Source organism: Betta splendens, chromosome 8, assembly GCF_900634795.4.
Source record: "Betta splendens chromosome 8, fBetSpl5.4, whole genome shotgun sequence".
In the NCBI taxonomy this organism is placed as follows: Eukaryota; Metazoa; Chordata; class Actinopteri; order Anabantiformes; family Osphronemidae; genus Betta; species Betta splendens.
Window position 1 is genome coordinate 8,288,178 of NC_040888.2, and position 15,450 is coordinate 8,303,627.

General features: G+C 43.7%; 2 protein-coding genes across 3 annotated transcripts; one reads left to right on the forward strand and one right to left on the reverse strand.

Annotated features, from left to right (window-relative positions):
• Positions 1–9,818: 9,818 nt before the first annotated feature.
• On the reverse strand, positions 9,819–12,589 carry mrm2 (mitochondrial rRNA methyltransferase 2). The gene is made up of 2 exons (XM_029159322.3): positions 12,124–12,589; positions 9,819–11,556 (listed from the first exon to the last, which is right to left on the reverse strand). Exons 1-2 carry the CDS (start codon positions 12,410–12,412, stop codon positions 11,120–11,122), a joined length of 726 nt encoding a protein of 241 aa, XP_029015155.1. The 5' UTR covers positions 12,413–12,589; the 3' UTR covers positions 9,819–11,119.
• On the forward strand, positions 12,093–15,444 carry nudt1 (nudix (nucleoside diphosphate linked moiety X)-type motif 1). Of its 2 annotated transcripts, none has more exons than XM_029159324.3 (4): positions 12,093–12,210; positions 13,053–13,213; positions 14,035–14,180; positions 15,092–15,444. In XM_029159324.3, exons 2-4 carry the CDS (start codon positions 13,062–13,064, stop codon positions 15,262–15,264), a joined length of 471 nt encoding a protein of 156 aa, XP_029015157.1. In that variant the 5' UTR covers positions 12,093–12,210; positions 13,053–13,061; the 3' UTR covers positions 15,265–15,444. The 2 variants fall into 2 exon arrangements, with proteins under 2 accessions (XP_029015157.1, XP_029015156.1); XM_029159323.3 differs by lacking the exon at positions 12,093–12,210 and adding an exon at positions 12,704–12,945 and having other exon boundaries at positions 15,092–15,440.
• The last annotated feature ends 6 nt before the right edge of the window (positions 15,445–15,450 follow it).

Genomic DNA, 15,450 nt, shown 5'->3' on the forward strand with positions numbered 1-15,450 from the left:
GCTACAGTAGTGGCTGTTTACTCTGTCTTATTATACTACCAGGTATTTCTGTGTTGTGTCATGTATTATAACAACAATATCTGTATTGTGAGTCCCTCCACCTTTAAACAGACTTGAAACCCGGCCATCTTTGCCCCTTCTCTTGCCTCATACAGCTTTTATTTCCCTTCCTGTCCTCCCACTACTTGGGAGAACTTATTAAATTCACATTAACTTTCCATATCAGATCACCGCGTTCTTCATGTGAATGCTCCGTCCTGCGCTTATGCACCAACACTCCATTTTGTTAACGTTTGTGTTTAAAGCTTTCAGTCGTATAATGTCTAGCCATATGTTTCATATTCCATTCAGGGCTGGGCAGTTAGTGAATGCTGGGATTTAGCGATATTGGTTGTGGCTGGCCAAAATAGTAAAGCTAAGGGTTTTACTACATAATCACTTACTGTTTGAACAGATATCTGATTCTTTGATAAAATATTAATGAAAACTGCTTTAAATCCACAATTGAAGTTTTAAATATTCATGTACATAGCTTATTTCATTCAAAAAAATGAAATCAGCTTTTACTTTGAGGAACCAGCATGTCAGAACCTGAGACATGACACAAAGTTGATATGTTGAATTGGAAAAAAATATTCATATCAGTATATCAATTAATTATTGGCCTAAACCGTAACACTTGTCTGACAATCATAATGTTTTGCAATGTTTGGAAATCTCAATTAAGGGAACACGAAAAATTGCTCAACCAAAATAGTTTGTAATTCTCTCGCTCAAGTTTTAAGGCCGGCCTCTCAATATTAGGTTACTCATCCATCAGCACTGTGATTGCACATCCAGTGTGATGATGGAGAATAAGCTAATTTCAATTTTGTCATGGATAATGCCACCTGATTTTCTGCCGCTGAATCTCAACAAAACATCTCTCAAAGTAGCCACATAAATCATCCCTGACAGGGCATTTAAAAACAAAAACACATTAGAAATCATAAACTCGGAGGCTTGACTGCGCATTGACACCACCGTGCAACAGCAGCGCCACGTTTCACGCCAGATCATATAATACATCTTCCTTTTTTCACCTTAATCACCGCCTACAATTACACTGATTAATAGTGACATTTCATTAATATTTTTCATAACTTGCAATTGCTTTTTTGTGCAAAGACGCAAACAATCTCCAGAGGCCAAAAGAAGACGGACAGCAGTGTGTGTGTGTGTGTGTGTGTGTGTGTGTGTGTGTGTGTGTGTGTGTGTGTGTGTGTGTGTGTGTGTGTGTCCACCCAGGTGGCCCATTGTGAACCGCGTGATAAGGAACGACTTTCAGGTACATCACTCATGTATTTGGATGAACACACATAATCAGGACACAGTATTATTGAACACCGACGCACCGCTGGCTCGGAGACAAGATATCCCGCCACACGCGCGACACAATCAATACACTGTGCACCGCCATTTCTGCCAAGTATCAAGTTGAGGGACTTGAAACCGTGCTGGCGTCCCGTCGAGGCAGATGCTCTACTTGTAATACTTATTTTCATTTCAATTTGCTGGTCCCAATAGATAACCAATATCATCTAGCTCCTCTCCTGCGGAGAAGACGCGGCTGCTCTGTGGCTCAGCGCTGTGGTCCGCCTGATTGTCATATTGGAATGCGCTGGCGAGTCCGTGAGCAGGCTCGCGCCATAGTTTCCCATGATGGAAATCAGTCCGCCTCAAATGTGTCACTGAGATAAGGGAAATGTGGAAAAGCAGCCTAGGCCAGTTTAAATGCCAGAGGACCTGGTGTCACGCCAGCATTTTATTTTGGCCTCGTTATGTTTAAAAAAGGACGAAATAAATGTACAGCCGTAGCGTTAATGTGATGCAGAGGCTCTTATGATGGTCTGCTATACATCCAGTGCAGACATTCAAGGACAACGACGTCTAAGGTCGCGAGAGGAGAGTCACTGCGTAACGAATCCACCGTATTTTCACATCATGTTTTACTTTTGATTTGCCTCTCATCAGCATCACTCTGTGTCCTCTCTGGGAGCAAATGTGAAGCCAATGGGGCGTCGCGGGACTAAAAAGGCCCCGTTTTAATACGCGGCTGCGTCATTGCCGTGACTGCAGGCCGCGCAAGGAGCCCATTGTCTCATAATATCAAGCTATTTTCCACCACGTGCGTCCTTTTTAAACACAGGATCAATCCATAAATGAAAAGTGGTGTCAGTACAGATCAGCAACATTATAATGATGTGTACTTTTCATAATGCGCTGATCTGTAATGCCTCAGTAACCAAGGAGCCTGTCTTACTGTAGGTAAAACATACCTCTTATTTATGGAGCATCGATATTATAGATGTTCTGTCTGCAACTTGCTCCTTTGATTAACTCACTTCATTCAGATCCACTCTCATGGGCGTGTTTCAGTTCCAGCTTCAATCAATGGCTCTTCTGTTTGTTAAACAGTCACGTGGCCTTGACTTGTATTTTTAGCACCTGTTACCTCCAGCTGGTGAATTCCTCACACGAGAGCTCCATGTTTCATAGCACAGCCTCACCATTTACTTCTATCACAGCAGCATGGCTGAACTGAATTCAGGGCTTTGCTATTGTTTCCATTTTAAAGCGTGAAATCTTTCCAAATGATCTTTGCAGCAGAGGACGAGCTCCCTTCATTAAAAAAGAACATCCAGCCTCGTGCGGCTTTTCCCATGACTTTCAGACTTTGCTCACTTCATAATGAACCAGTTCTTCTGTGTGAGTGTGAGCCTCTCTTCTCTCTGATATCCATAACAACAAAGTCCCAAATCTCTCAAGGACCGTTAAGCTGCTGCATTAACAGCGATTGTGAGTTACAGCTAATGTGATGGAGTCTGCAAGAGGGTGGCTTTTACTTCAGACCATGGTTTTGACTCTTCAACCTGAAGCTGTGTTTTTAAATGGCTTTTTTAAAATCGAAGGGCAAGGACTTTTTTTGCCTTCGTGAGTGTAGAAACCGATGGAATAAACTTTTCATCAGTGTCATTAAACATCAGCGCTCCGGTCTCCAGCAGGCTGCCGTCAAGCCTGTCGCAGCCAGCTGTCAATCATTTATCTGGACGGCCAGACGGCGCCGTTTTAGGCGAGCTTAATATTTTTGCCTCATTGTTCATTTTTGTTTTTGTTTATTCGCACGCCGAGCACATATCCTATTAAGAAAAGCAATCAAATGCGGCAAATAATTTAGCCCTAAAAGTCAATTCAACACAAACCCAATTTGGGAAGAAAATCATTCAGAATAAACGGCATCAGTCTTCGACTGCTGATAAACGACTTTATATTGAGTCAAGGAACGGATCACATTTTTGTCTGTTACCGTTTATAGGATGAGTTATTAAAACAGTTTCCCAAATGTTAAGCTGGTGAAGTATATATTAATGGGAACCGCGGTCGTCTGCTTCAGCTAAATGCTAACACTAGCATGCTAACAGTCTCACAATGGCATCATCATCATCATGAACAGTACACACCTATTGTTGCTCTGGCACTAAGTTTTGTTGCAATATTTTTAGTCACTGTTCAGACTGCGACTGTGTGTCGTCCCACTGGGGTCATGACCTTTCTATGACCCTGTGTACGTCTGCTTTTAATAGCGACCATCTCTCATTACAAAGTACAACCGCCACAAAGAGGAGTGGACTCTGTGTCATATAAGGCAGAGCCGCTGGAGGAAGAAATAAGGATTAATTATGGATATGATGAAGGTATTCTAATGCACCGCATGCACAGGCTTGAATGTCACGGCAGGCTTTTATATGAAGACGGACCTTTCTTAATAGTGCACCTTACCCTGCGGCCCGAGCCTCCGCCGGCTGCAGGGAGGAACTAAACAAAAGAGCAGGAAACAGGATCATCGGGCGAGTTTGTTGTCGGCCGTGTCTCCAGTGTAACTCAGATCATTTTCTCCCGAGGAGGCATGCGTGTCATTCAAAGTGGTGGCAATAATTTGTGGTCACACAAGTTAGAAGGGTGATTTCTGCGTTGTGCGCCGGCTCCTGCAGAAGCGCTGCAGACACTCCTCCGCTTGTGCTGTCTAGACGGATGCATATTGATGTTTGGCCTCGACCCAGTTATGAGTCAGAAATGATGATTTGAGGGAGTCGTGGCCAAAATTGCAACTCGGTTATTTTATATAACAAATAATTAACACAGCCACAAAAGTACAGTAATTCCATGTAATGTGAAGCACACGGAATCGAACACATTCAGATACTGACATGCGCCAGGTTTATGTCGATACAGTGTCCTCACTGCTGTGCATGTGGGAGGTTCAGAGAGGTAAACTAATGGTAACACAGACAAGGGCAGCGTGACCTGCACAGCTATTGTCATGATGAGAGATCATTTCATTTCGGCTGCCTTGACAATGGTGATTTTTCACCATTAGGTTCCATTAGTTTTAGTTTAAGACTCGGTCAAGGAAATTATCCGCTGCAATTTTCTATAACAGCGTGTGAAAAATGGTGGTGAATCGGTCGCACAACATACCTAACAGAGGTCGTTACAGGTGTTTAGGGGGACAAAGAGGAAAGCCAAATAGAGTGTAAACAGCCTTTTACAATATGATGAGTTATTACTGAAGCCCATGTTGAAGATGTATTTATTTTTAAAGAGAGCACACCTTCATATAAGATACAAACAATAAGCATTTCAGTTCTAAAGCAACCTAATGAATGCATTCCTCTTATTTACATGAACGTTACATGTTACACGTATCTGACATTCGAATTGTAAAATCTCAAGTTTATCTATTCACCAACTGAAAGTCACAGCTTCTCATTGGTGAATGCATGAATGCATTAGGAGGTAATTACACAGCAGCGCTCATTTCTGACTCTCTGAGAAGTCAAAGTAAAGTAAGATCCTTCCAGATTTTAAATAAATGACATCACAGAGGCCTTTATTTAAGCATTTTCAGGTACAACCCTTTCAGTCTAAGATGGAGTTTTTTCCGCTTCTTCTGTTGCTGTAAATATTTCGTGTGCAGGAATCGTCTTGTTTACTGCCGGCGCGCCTCTCGCTTGGTGAAAGGTCTGGTGAGGCACAGCGTTTTGGAACTGACCCAGCGTAACGTAGACGTAGGCTGAAGCCTGCGACCGGGGGAAACGACGATAATGCAGCAAGTTCGCTCACCTTTAAAGGTGAAAGTTGGCAGAGAGGCAGTAAAGGACTTTTAAACTAAACCCTGTAAATAATCATTTTGGTAAATTGGCCTCCTTTCAGTCAAAAACTGTCTAAATACTTCCTGCCCCCCCTCTCCACCACCACCACCACCCACCATCTCATCAACCTTGGCCAAGCCCAGTAAGACAACAATAGTGCCCACGGGAAAAGAGAAAAGAGGCTCAGAGCAACGAGCCCAAAACACCAGAAAATTATTCCTCAGGCAACATGTTTCCATTCTTTTTTTATGGCCGGGCTCTCCACTTCGTTTCCATTTTGTTTCTCCAAACCAAAGGACCGTGCCAGAATGTGTTCATTTAGCCGAAGGGAACGGGCGCCGGAGCAATCCCGAAACCAAATCAGAACAATAAAACTGGAGACAATGAGTTTCCCTGCTCGTCCTGCAGACGGAGGCGAGCGGCGCCGGAGCGGAGGACGCTTCAAACATGGCGGCGCCAGCCACGAGTCCCCTGCACCAGAAACAGAAATGAAAAGGAGACGACGGCAGGGGAAGATGATTTTCATAAAATGAAGCCCGAGCAGCCAAAGATGAGCCACCGTGTGGTGACGCGGGGGGGGGGGGTGGAGACGGAGATAGAGAGTTAATGGGGCTCAGGTGCTGCCCGTTGTTTCATCAGGCCACCCTTCACCTCCCAACGCCTCCAGACCAACAGCCCCACAGCATCCTTCTTTCAGTGGCCTCCTCTCTTCTCTCTGTCAGTCACCAGTGTTTTCGGTTTCATTTCGTAAATAATCTCGTGAAATAACTTAACTTCAATTGTGACTCAACCACAGATTCTTAGCAAGAAACTCCCCAAAGCCGTGAAGAAGATTTTCTCAAATCCCAGGTGACCGCAGTGTTTTTATGCAGCAGGAAACACTGGCTCGCGTTTCATTTTACACCGCAGCAGCGGGTTGAACTTCAAAAAAAAAAAAAAAAAACGACGAGTGTGGGAAACACGCACAGTGCGAGAGGTTGTAGCTTCACAGCGACTGAGTGATGCATTGTTTGTTTTGGCGGCTTATTGTGTGCAAACACTGGCGCTGACAATGCGCCGCGACCATCTTGAAGTTGAAAAGTCCTTCATGTCAACACAGCATCTTCACAAATGAGATGCATATTTAAAAACGCAGCTTGAAGCGGCCGCGGCTCCAAAGCGGCAACAAGTACAATTCAATCATCCCGCGCAACAGCCGGGACGTGTTTTTCCTCTACATTCATCAGCCCCCCGCTGCTCGTCGCTCTCTGCGTCTGATGCCTTGCCAAAAGTGCCGTCCTCCTCCCCTCCTGGTAAAACGGCAACTCCCCCCCAATAGGTGAGTTGTGGCCCCTTCCAGGAATGAGACGAGTCGACCGTAGCAACCGGCTCATCCCGTCCACGTAGAACTCAACCCAACACGGCGCCTCCGGGCTCCGGATGCCTTCAGCGTCGTCAGGAAGATTAACGAGCACGTGGACCCCCGAAGGCTCCCCTGCTCCCGCTCTCGCTTTCTGATCGTCCAGATGGAGGCATTAGAGATGCAAAGCGGAGGAACCGCGGATTTGATCGTTCCAGACTTTCTAATTGCATCCCAGCCGACCTTTGGAAGGTTTAGATAATTAGGAACAAGGGTAATTCGGTCCCAACAACTAAGACATTTCACATTGTTGGGAACAAGTGTGTATCTCTGTAAGTGGAAGAAAAGCTCTGTCCGATGGAAGTGAGACGTCAAACAGCCGCCCTTGCGCCATCTGTCCAGGCCGCATTCCCCGCTGCATTCCCTCATTCCTCCGTCCACCAGTCGGCAGAGCGGCCCCCGGTCCCCCCGGGACGCCTGCCCACCTGTCCCGTGACAAGTTAATTAAACGGAGACCAAAACAAAGATCCAATTAAAACTTGGGTTCCGTTTGACAAAAAGCAAAAGGGAACTTTTTTTGGGGGTCTCTGAAGCAGGAAGCCAAAGCGCAGCATGAGGCTTTGGTGAATTATCCGCACAAACAACGGATCGCTGGAACCTGACGCGTGATCAAGACAGTTAACGGACTGGCTCCTGTTTCATTATTTACTGCCTGGTTCACCGTTTGGGACCGCAGCTTTGGACCTTTGCTGTGCTTTCAACAGCACCTCTCCCTGAGCCAATAACCTGCTCGCCCTGAGATGATGACGATGCCTTGATTAAATATGAACTAAGATTGGAAGATTAACTTCTCTAATCCAAACCAGCAGCGCTCACAGTGTGATGTGAGTGATTGGGCCCGGTCCTAAGACTACAGCAGGTATTTGCATGGCATTGATTCTTGCTATCACGTCATAGTGATTTTCTATCTTTTAAAACTATTTTTACATTCCAACAGGCTTCATAATTCACATCTTGCTACAAATGTTTTTTCATTTGGTTTCGCTAAAACCTCGTGACCTCTGTGAAACACGTTTTGCAACAGAAAAGTTAACATATAGTTATTATCTGTTGCTCTTCGTGTCATCAATTTTCCGTTGCTGCCAGTAAATGTCAGCAGACGTGGGGATGTAAAGATCACCGTGCGCGTTGTTTGTCCCCCGTAGCCCGTGTTTTGTTTCTCCCTTGTATCTTTAACCCTCCTCCCTCAACCATCCTTCACCCTGTTTTCAATAATGTCCCTGACATTTTTCTGCGCGGCTGCAGCAGCCTCGAACGGAGCAAAGATCAACGGGAGATTTTTGCGATTATTCAGTGACATGTGTCCTTTTGTCTGATCGCACCACGGAGGCACAAACAAACGCACCTGCGGACTCCAGCACGTGTCGTGGGACCCGTGAGAACGCCGCGGCCTCAGTATCGTGTCTGAAGGGGCGTCGGTGCTTCGTTTTAAACTCCCACGTCCTCTGAGAAACCTGACGGCATTTCAGTGTCACTGAGTCAAACGGTATCTGCATCATAAACCAGAAGATGTTCCAATAAAACAGTCATCGCAGTGGTCTGTGATTTCAGATTCATTTATCTGTGGCAATGGTATAAAATTATCATCATAATAGTAGTCATTACTTTGTGTGAGTGAACGCCTGCTTGGCTCAGCCTGCTAACGTTCAGGGACAGACCCGGCGAGTGATGAATGTTGTCAGACGGGCAATTCATTCTGGTAAGTCAGGTCAGCCAAGGGAGTGAATGGCACGATGGTTAGAAATGATATTACAGTCTATTTAATTTCCTGTAAACTTGAGACTTCCACGGTGTCAATATTAAAAAAGAAAAAAAAAAAAGACTGGTGGGTTTCATTATTGAGACAGAGCGAAATTCAAGATGCTCCTCGTACGAAATGCAAATCTGCGCGTGTCGCACACATTATTTCAGTGTGAAAATGATGATATTTCCAAAATTGTTTTGAAGTCCAGCTGCACAGCTTGAATAAAGGGATGCAGGTGGGGGAACAATACAACAAGGCATTCATGAGCTTCTCTGACTGAATGTCTAGTGCAGACCTTTAACACCAGCCAGCACAGAGATAAGAACCCACTGAGACGGACACTGTTTTATCCATAACCTGTTTTTGAGACTGTGTCATAATGCACAGACTGCACTTAGATCACTATTTCCTGATTTCGAGGCCCTAAATAACATTTGCCAATTATAAACATATATGGTTTACATAAATCACGGTTGGAATTTAAAATTGGTGACTCTCCAACTGTTTCCCTCTCGTTTCTTACTAATATTTACATTTGAACCTGCAGCTGGCCAGAGAGGAATGAATTAACCTATGATTGAATCATCATTCATCCTGAGCCCGAGTGTTCGGCGCCGGTGGAATTTACATAAATCCCACAGTAATTTTGGAATAATTTAAATCTAAATAGCAAAGGGCCGAATAATCAACAAGTAATGAGAAGTAAAATTGGTCATCTGTTCACATCTTTCACTATCAGCTTCATCAACAGGCATGACTGCTCCCATTCACTGCAAACAATAATCTTTAGAGGTCAGTCCCTCATCTCTGCAGTTAATTTGACCAAGAGGTATGAATGTTTCAGTTCATACTGTATTAAACCCGCTGCTCCTGAGACAGAAAGGCCAAATAGCTGCCTTATTAATTTATTCATGTGAACCATCTCTACCTTTTCTGCCATAAATGCAAATTCATGTTTGATGAGGCTTCTAATCTTCATTTTGTGGAATAGTCAGACTTAAAAAATTCATTTAGAAAAAAATTGGATTAGAATAACAGTGTTAATTCATCTGTAATTTGACAGTTCCTTTTCATAGGAAATTACCTCCAAGCTTGGAGGAAATCAGCATTGATCTGGAAGGAGGGAAGGTCTGTAGAAGCACGTCTGGTACACCGGTCAACACTGAAAGAGAATGAAACGCTTACTCTTCCCATCCTTCTGGTTTTCATCACCCCAAAGAATCTTATTCCAGAACCGATCAGCTGGCAAACTAATCTGACCTTTCCCACTGTTTTCCCATTTCTCTGGGATGCTTTATTGTGTTTTTTGGTGGCCTCCTCCTCTACAGTCACCTCTTCTAGACCTCGTGTGTGTTTGTCTATGATTTAAAGCCAATGTGGAGGCCAGGGAATATATATTTTTTCCTACATTTTCATAGGGTGTAGAGAGTCATTACTTTCAAGTGAACCTCAGCTCCACCAGCTTCAATAAATCAATGCCACGCGTCACTCAGCATTTATTTCATCTAGGTTCCTGAACATTGGCGTGTTCAGCTTAACAACAATAGCTTATGAGCAATAACTACAAAACACAGCTTCTAACATCTTTATAAGCTGGCTCAGTCTGTAGTCGTCCTCTTTTGCTTTAGCTTTTTCTTACGCTTGGATCACAATGTTGAGATTGTGGCTTCACAAAGAAAACGCATCACAGTAATATGCGATCGAAATATTACTGATGATGTACATAACAACCCAGAACGCATACTTTCAGCTCTGTGTTCGTTTGGGGTTGAGGTGCCCACCTCTAACAACAACCCGGTTCCGCTGGGGTCCGTGTTGCACGTCAGTCCCTATCTCTGTCTAACGTCTGCTGTAGCAAAGACATGAGGAGGAGGATACGGCGTTAATGGCACAAGAGCTGCTGTTAAGGAGGAAAATACACCTACAGTATAAGTCACAATTGTTGTGCTAAGATCCCTGTGGACGTCGCCTTTGTATATTTATACAAATGTATATATTTGCACACACTGCAGGCATAACTGCCGTAGCACAGTCTGTACAATGAATCTGTATATAGATTTATGTGGCATTTAATAAACAGCTTTTTTCTTCAAAGTGGCTCAAAACTCTGATCGGAACTGAATCTAATCAGTACAAGAAAGTACAGAAACAAACAAACCGAGCGACTTTCTCTCTGCGTTGCAGCGCGACGGCGCCGACTTTCAGCACGAACTTGGGCGCACTGGCCAGAACACATTTTCCCAGGAAATGGCCATCTCTCAGCTGTCAGAGAGCAGAGCCCATCAACACTCGCAGCGTGCCAAGCTTCAGTATCGTCCCACTTCCCATTAGTCATGCTGTATGTGGCTCTTACGCGTTGGGTTTTGCCTTCGTACGCTCTCAATGAGAGAATGGTTACATATTTCTACATGGCTGGCAGTGCAAATTATTAGCATAAGCAGAAATGGTAAATGGCTTTCTGCGACGAGGCAAATACCAAACGGAGCGTGGAACAAACACTGTGGGGCAAACAATAACTTTATAGCGAACACATCATTGGGCTCTTGAGGAATCCCAGATTCGTGATTCTTGCATAGGTTTACATATTACTGACACACTGATGCTCCTGTGTTGAGTTTACAGGAATGAGGATCAACACCAACAGCGTGTGGAGCGCAGGACCCTGCTGAGAGGCTGACTGATAACTCAACAGTGCCACCTTTTGATTAAAGCCGGTAATTGAGCCTCTCCACCACTATAAGACTATTCACTCATCAAAAACACACAGAGCTCAGAGGAAATTAGTCACCGCCACTTCACTGGCTTTCTGTACATCCTAGCGAGGAAATATCTCTCCGACGAATCTTTTCTGCTGGCGTTGGGCTTCAGAGTGCGAACACTGCTGAACACACTCGAGAGCCTCTGCTGGAGTTCATGAACGCGGACTCCGTCCCAGTATTTGCACAGTAGCGAACCTCCCGGCTGCAAAATCTTCTCAGCCAAGTCTATCAAAGACAAGCACATGGTGATGAGCCTCTCGTGGTCCATGTGTCGGAGGCCGCTGGCGTTGGGGGCCATGTCGCTCAGGATGACGTGGGTCTGGTTGTTGGGGAGCAGCTCCAGCAGCTTGGCGTGCGTGGCGGGGTCGGTGACATCGTGGCTGCACAGGAAGTGGGCTCCGTCCAGAGGTGGAACGTGCAGCAAGTCGATGCCCACCACAGTTCCGCGTGGAGATTCTGGGTCTAGGATGAAAACAAAAACACTTGGATGATGATGGGACTGTGGGACTAATAATGGCATTCTTATTCTTTTAGGTAAAGCTGAAAACTTGAGAACTGCCTATTTAAATATAAAACAAGACTCATTCTACACTATTAAAGGTTTTCTTGTTCTTATTATTCTTATTCAAAAACCCTTCACAGCTTGTTTGTCTCTCTGATCCTTAATTACACAAAGAGCCACGCACATTATTAGTTTATATACATTATAGAATAAAAAAAGTATATGTAATTTTCTTATTATTGTAAGAAACACAGCTTTGGTAGGTAATCAGAACTGAACTACAGTTTACAGATTATGTTACTTTACTCCAACACATTTAAGTAAAGAACTTGCAAATTTCCACTCCTTCTGAAATCCAACTGTTTTTTATGTCTTTTAATCCTCTATCTATGTCCACACATCATCCTCCTCAGTTCATAAGATTTATATCGGCAGATGTGTGAAGGCTGACTAATAAATGTCAGTACGAAAACCTATGACTAAGATGTTTCTAATGTATCACACGTGTCCAGCCGTCCCTCCCTCACCATTTCCGGCTGCGTTGACCCGCTGCACCGCCACCTGGCTCCAGGCTCCAGGCGCAGCCCCGCAGTCCACCACGCTGTGTCCCGGCTGTAAGAGCCCGAACCTGTCATCTATCTCCAGCAGCTTGAACGCGCTTCGGCACCGAAAGTTCTGCTCGCGCGACGCTTTGACATACGGGTCTTTGAGCTGCCGCGCCAACCAGCGCTGCTCCGCTGGAGTTTTACCCTTTAGCGTCTTCGTTAAACACGCGGAGGAGTGAATGGACCTGATCTGAAAACGGGAGGACAACATTGTTCTCGTGGTATAAGTTGTGTACAGCGTGACCGACTGCGCACGCGTAAACCACTCATTCGTCTAATGTGTAACTACTATACGTGTCCCCTGTCTGCAAAACAACAACTATAGTTCCTATCCGAAATGTTTTCCTGCATGCCAGTGTTTACATAAAATATAATAATATTATCGGCAGCATACATTTAATTATATGTATGTTTTAGTCAGATTGTGGTTTATTAATTTTTTGTTCGCTGTTGTCGCTTTGACTAAAAGACCCGTCCAACGTTTCTTGTCGATCAGAACACCCAGTAACACATTAGTCGGATCTTTACAGTAAATGATGGGCCTGCTGTTACCAGTCTCGCGTTGATGAAACCTATCCGTGTTTTTACGCATCACCGCATCATGTGAGGACGTCTGCGGGGCTGCACGCGGGAGTCATTCAATGTTTTGGACCTACTGTTATCCTCTAAAAGAGTTTAAACTGTCCCCAATCATCGATCGTGTCACATTTGCGCCCTCTCAGATTATTGGGCATAGAGTTGCGGGTACGTGTGTTACCGCACGACTAAAATCCCAGCTAGTGTTGCTTTATGCAATGTTTACGTTCTGTTCATGTACTGTAAGTCTTAGATTTCCCCACTTCCTCTTTCAGACAGGTGAGATGATGCGCTCGAAGCTGCTGACGCTGGTTCTGGTGGTCCAGCCGAACAGGGTGCTCCTGGGCATGAAGAAGCGCGGATTCGGGGCTGGGAAGTGGAACGGGTTTGGGGGCAAAGTTCAACCCGGAGAGACTATTGAATGTGCTGCAAAAAGGTAAAATCAAAAATGTAACTGAGTGGCTTCTCCCATGTTATATAAAGTAAATAGGGATGAAGATTCACATACTTCCACAGCTACAAGTGTCTGTAAAAAACAATGAAACTAACATAAAAAAATCAATATTCAAACCTCCCTCAGTATAAATTGTGTTTTGCTGTCTATGGAAAAATGAAAAACGTTTGTCAAGGTTTGTTTGATTTGTGATTTTTTTGTAAAATGCAATGATAGTGTTGGGGGAAATGTGAGCCTAGTAAAAGTCTAAAATGTGAGTTTGAGGTAGTAAATTAATGTTGAATGTGGACACTTTGTGATCCATCATCTGAAGGAAGTTGCTTCCAAAGGAAGGAAGCCCTGAAGGCGTCCAGGCTCTGTCACAGACATGAAAGACAGACCTGCTTTGTGTAAAAGCTTGAATAAATCAGTGATTTCTCAGGAATATGGTGGTTACACATCGAAAGTTAAGTGAATATAATAGTCTAAATATTGTGTTATTTTGACAATTTTGGTTGAGCTTGAATGTACAGCTATTGCATGTAGTATAATTTAAGACATCTCTGCGTTTCTGCCATGTAGATACAGTTTATTATGAAGGCATGAAGACTTAGAGTTTACCACCACATCTCACATTGTTCTTCTTCAGTTATTGTAGTTGTCTCAGTGGAAATAGACGACTTTGTCTCTTCGACTGGCTGACACAAATACATAGTTTGTCACAATCTTATTTTTAGCTGCTTTTAGTGTCTGTGTGAAGTCTACTGAGCTTGTTTTAAAAGGAAATGCGCTAGATCAAAAATGTATGACATTTTTATTTTTAGAGAATTGTATGAAGAAAGTGGTCTCACAGCGGACACTATGGAGAAGGTTGGAAATATCAAATTTGAATTTGTCGGTGAGACAGAGCTGCTCGACGTCCATATCTACAGAGCTGACACTTACAATGGAGAACCAACAGAATCAGACGGTAGGATTTCCACTGCACCACACTGAACTGTGAAGGAAGGTGGGTTGTGTGCTAGTTTAATCTGTGTGTGTTTTATTGGGGATAGGGTTTAATCTGAGAAAGCTCTTTCTATGTTTGGTCTAAATATTTCCAAGTAACTGGTGTGAAAACCCCCTGTAATGCTGCAAAGTTTTGGTTCCTCTTAATCTCAGCTTCCTTTAAATGGTATTTTAGTAAACATTCAGATTTTCTAGCAACGTCTCAGCTACGGATAATAAATGAACAGCAGCCTTAAAAGACACTTTTAACCTTTAAGGCCAAATCAAAGAAAGAGGATCCAGGCAGCAACGACTTAAATAAACAAGTAACTTAAGTAGCTTATTAATAAGAAAGGGTGTTAAATGGTTAGTAAGTAATCATTAAGAAGGTGATGCAGTCCCTAAAACATCTATTACTTTAGCTAAAACATGATTTTCAGTCCTACAGGAGAGCTTCCATAGAGAGGAAACCCCCTGCATAATATATGCCAGTAAGAGAGGATGTGGATATTGCAAAAGGAAAAAGGGAAGACATAAAAATGTTTTAATTAGAAAATGGTAGTTTCACACGTTTCCCCTAAGCCACCTCATTCAGGGCACAGCGTGAAACCACATTTCAGCCAGAGATGAGAGGTTCCTGTTTAGATAGCAGAGAATGAGTTGGAAGTGTTATTTCAGCCATATATTAATAACACCATCTGACAACATCTTAATGTTGAATCCCAGTGCAGCTTTAGTCAATTATTAATAATTCCCTCTATGTAGTAGACAGTAATTGAGATGAGTTGGAGGTGGCACAAAGTGATATTCTCCATGAGTCTCTAGAAGGTTCACAAGGCACATAATAAAACACGAGTTTGCTCATGGGAAGTAATTATTTTCTTGTTTTAACAGAAATGAGGCCTCAGTGGTTCGAGCGTGACCAGATCCCTTTCAGTCAGATGTGGGCTGACGACATCCTCTGGTTCCCTTTGTTGCTCCAGAAGAAGAAATTTGTTGGATACTTTAAGTTTCAGGGTCACGAAGTCATTCTCAGCCATAAACTGGAGGAGGTGATGGAGCTGTGAGGAAGTACTGATGGTACTTATTATGCCAAACATCCATCTCTTCAGTAGTCTTTGTTCAGTTTCATTTATGAGAGGATCTACATTAAATTCACGCGTAAACAAAAGCTACAGGTTGAAACGGTTTGTACTTGAGCTGAATAGTTCATATTCTCTCAAAACTTCACACATAAATAAAAGCCAAAACCA

Coding starts and splice junctions, on each gene's coding strand:
- mrm2 (XM_029159322.3), bottom strand. CDS start 12,412: ATGTTGTCCTCCCGTTTTCAGATCAGGTCCATTCACTCCTCCGCGTGT. Junction 11,557..12,123: donor GGTCAACGCAGCCGGAAATG/GTGAGGGAGGGA, acceptor TTTTCATCCTAG/ACCCAGAATCTCCACGCGGA.
- nudt1 (XM_029159324.3), top strand. CDS start 13,062: ATGATGCGCTCGAAGCTGCTGACGCTGGTTCTGGTGGTCCAGCCGAAC. Junction 13,214..14,034: donor ATTGAATGTGCTGCAAAAAG/GTAAAATCAAAA, acceptor TTTTATTTTTAG/AGAATTGTATGAAGAAAGTG. Junction 14,181..15,091: donor AGAACCAACAGAATCAGACG/GTAGGATTTCCA, acceptor TTGTTTTAACAG/AAATGAGGCCTCAGTGGTTC.